Genomic DNA, 2094 nt, shown 5'->3' with positions numbered 1-2094 from the left:
TGAGGTTTAGAGAGAGGTTCAGCGAGGTTTCAGTACGAGGCCAACAGCCGTCGCCCGCTTCTGCTGCTGCTGCCGCTGCTGCTGCTGTTGCTGCTACTACTGCTGCTGCTGCTGGTGTTCTGACTATGGTCAGCAGCATGAGGATTTGTTTATATGTTGTTAGTTAGGGTTTGTTGCAGGTTGGGTTTTGTTATAGTTGCGGTGTATGTACACCTCGCCGCGCCGGTATAGCCCGTGTAGGTCTATAAAATAAATATTTTTGTTTCTTTTTTTTTTTTTGTTTGTCGTCAGAGACAAGAAAAGAAATCAAAGAAAAAGAAGAAAATGCATCCGCCGCTCGCTGTCCCCTCTCCTGTCTCCTTCTGCAGTGTATAGTCTCCTCCTGCTTAAACCCTCTACCCCTGCAGCAGCAGCAGCAGCAGCAGCAGCAGCAGCAGCAGCAGCAGCAGCAGCGGGACCTCTGTCTCCTTTGGTTGCGGGGCCCCCATCATCGTCAGGGGCCCCCAGGGTACAGAATGCAGCACGCTGCTGCTGCCTTAAGCCCCTAGTGTGTCTCAGCAGCAGCAACTGCTGCAGCAGCAAGACGGCTGCTGCCGTGGGGTGTATGTGCAGCAGCAGCAGGAGAAAAAAATAAACAAAGGTTTCTTATTTTATACAGCTGATACAAACAGAGACAGCATGCGAGTGGGGGCCCCGGCGGCTGCTAGGGCCTCAGTGTTAGCGGCCCCCATCAGGGGGAGGTGTTGCTGCAGCGCCTTGCTGCTGCTGCAGCCGCTGCTGCTGCTGCTGCTGCTGCTGCTGCTGGTGTTGCTGCAGCAGCAGCAGCAGTTTCAGGTTGCTGCTGCTGAGACAGCAGCGGAGAATACAGGAGAAAATGCAGCAACAGAGGTAAGAGAGACAGAAAGCAGCAGAAGCAGAGACAGTGAGGCAGCGAGGAGACAAAAAAGGAGACAAAAAAAGAGAAAGAGAGAGAAAGAGAAAGAAAACAAAAAAAAATAAAATGCAGAAACAAACAAAGACACACACTCGCACCGTGTGGGGTGTACATACACCCCAATGCAGCAGCAGGTGTCTTTATACTCACAGACGGCCTGGATGCTCTGCTGCTGCTGCTGCTGCTGCTGCTGTTGTTGCTGCTGCTGCTGCTGCTGCTGCTGTTTGTCTTGCTGCTGCTGCAGCTGCTGCTCGTTGATGCAGCAGAAAGAGAAAAGAGACAAACCAAAGACGGCGCTGCTGTCTCCTTTCTGAAGGTACTGCGCACAGACAGACAGGCAAGCACCCACGGCGTCTCTCTGTCTCCTTTCTGTCTCCTTTTTTTGTCTCCTTTTTTTCTGTCTCCTTTCTGTCTCCCTTTTTTCTGTTTCCCTTCTCTCTCCTTTCTGTCTCCTTTTCTGTCTCCCCTTTTTCTGTCTCCTTTTCTTCCGTTTCCTTTTTTTCTGTCTCCTTTTCTTCTGTCTCCTTTTCTGTTTCCTTTTCTGTCTCCTTTATGTCTCCTTTATGTCTCATTTCTGTCTCCTTTTCTGTCTCCTTTCTGTCTCCTTCTCTGTCTCCTTTCTGTCTCCTTTCTGTCTCCTTTTTTTCTGTATCCTTTCTGTCTCCTTCTCTGCCTCCTTTCTGTCTCCTTTTCTGTCTCCTTTCTGTCTCCTTTTTTTCTGTTTCCTTTTCTGTCTCCTTTCTGTCTCCTTTTTTTCTGTCTCCGTTTCGGTCTCCTTTCTGTCTCCTTTTCTGTTTCCTTTTCTGTATCTTCTCCTTCTCTGTCTCTCCCCCTTTGTTCTGTCTCTTTCTCTGCCTCCTCCTCTGTCTCCTTTCCTTCTCGTCTGCTGCTAAAGCTGCAACTGCTGCTGCTTCAGTTCGTGCTCACCGACAGCTGTACCTGCTGCTGCTGCTGCTGCTGCTGCTGTTGCTGCTGCTGCTGCTGCTGCTGCTGCTGCTGCTGCTGCTGCTGCTCGTTTCAGGAGAAAGGTATAGAAGCCTCTGTGCCCTTCGTCGGCTCTGCATCCCAGCAGCAACATTTCCGTGTCTTAGCAGCAAAAGGCATTGCGTCTGCTGCTGCTGCTGCTGCTGCTGCTGGCTCATCTGCAGACGCAGCAGCAG

At 50.9% G+C, this 2094-nt stretch overlaps 1 protein-coding gene across 1 annotated transcript; it reads right to left on the bottom strand.

Annotated features, from left to right (window-relative positions):
- Positions 1–717: 717 nt before the first annotated feature.
- Positions 718–2012, bottom strand: EMH_0029920 (uncharacterized protein; the record flags this gene model as incomplete). Its single annotated transcript, XM_013494356.1, has 3 exons — positions 718–844; positions 1085–1754; positions 1862–2012. The coding sequence occupies 3 exons, from the start codon at positions 2010–2012 to the stop codon at positions 718–720; spliced, it is 948 nt and encodes a 315-aa protein (XP_013349810.1).
- Positions 2013–2094: the final 82 nt, after the last annotated feature.

Source organism: Eimeria mitis, genomic scaffold (assembly GCF_000499745.2).
Source record: "Eimeria mitis Houghton genomic scaffold, Emh_scaff1115, whole genome shotgun sequence".
In the NCBI taxonomy this organism is placed as follows: domain Eukaryota; phylum Apicomplexa; class Conoidasida; order Eucoccidiorida; family Eimeriidae; genus Eimeria; species Eimeria mitis.
Note: the sequence above shows the minus strand (reverse complement) of the source record. Positions and strands in the feature narration are given on the sequence as shown.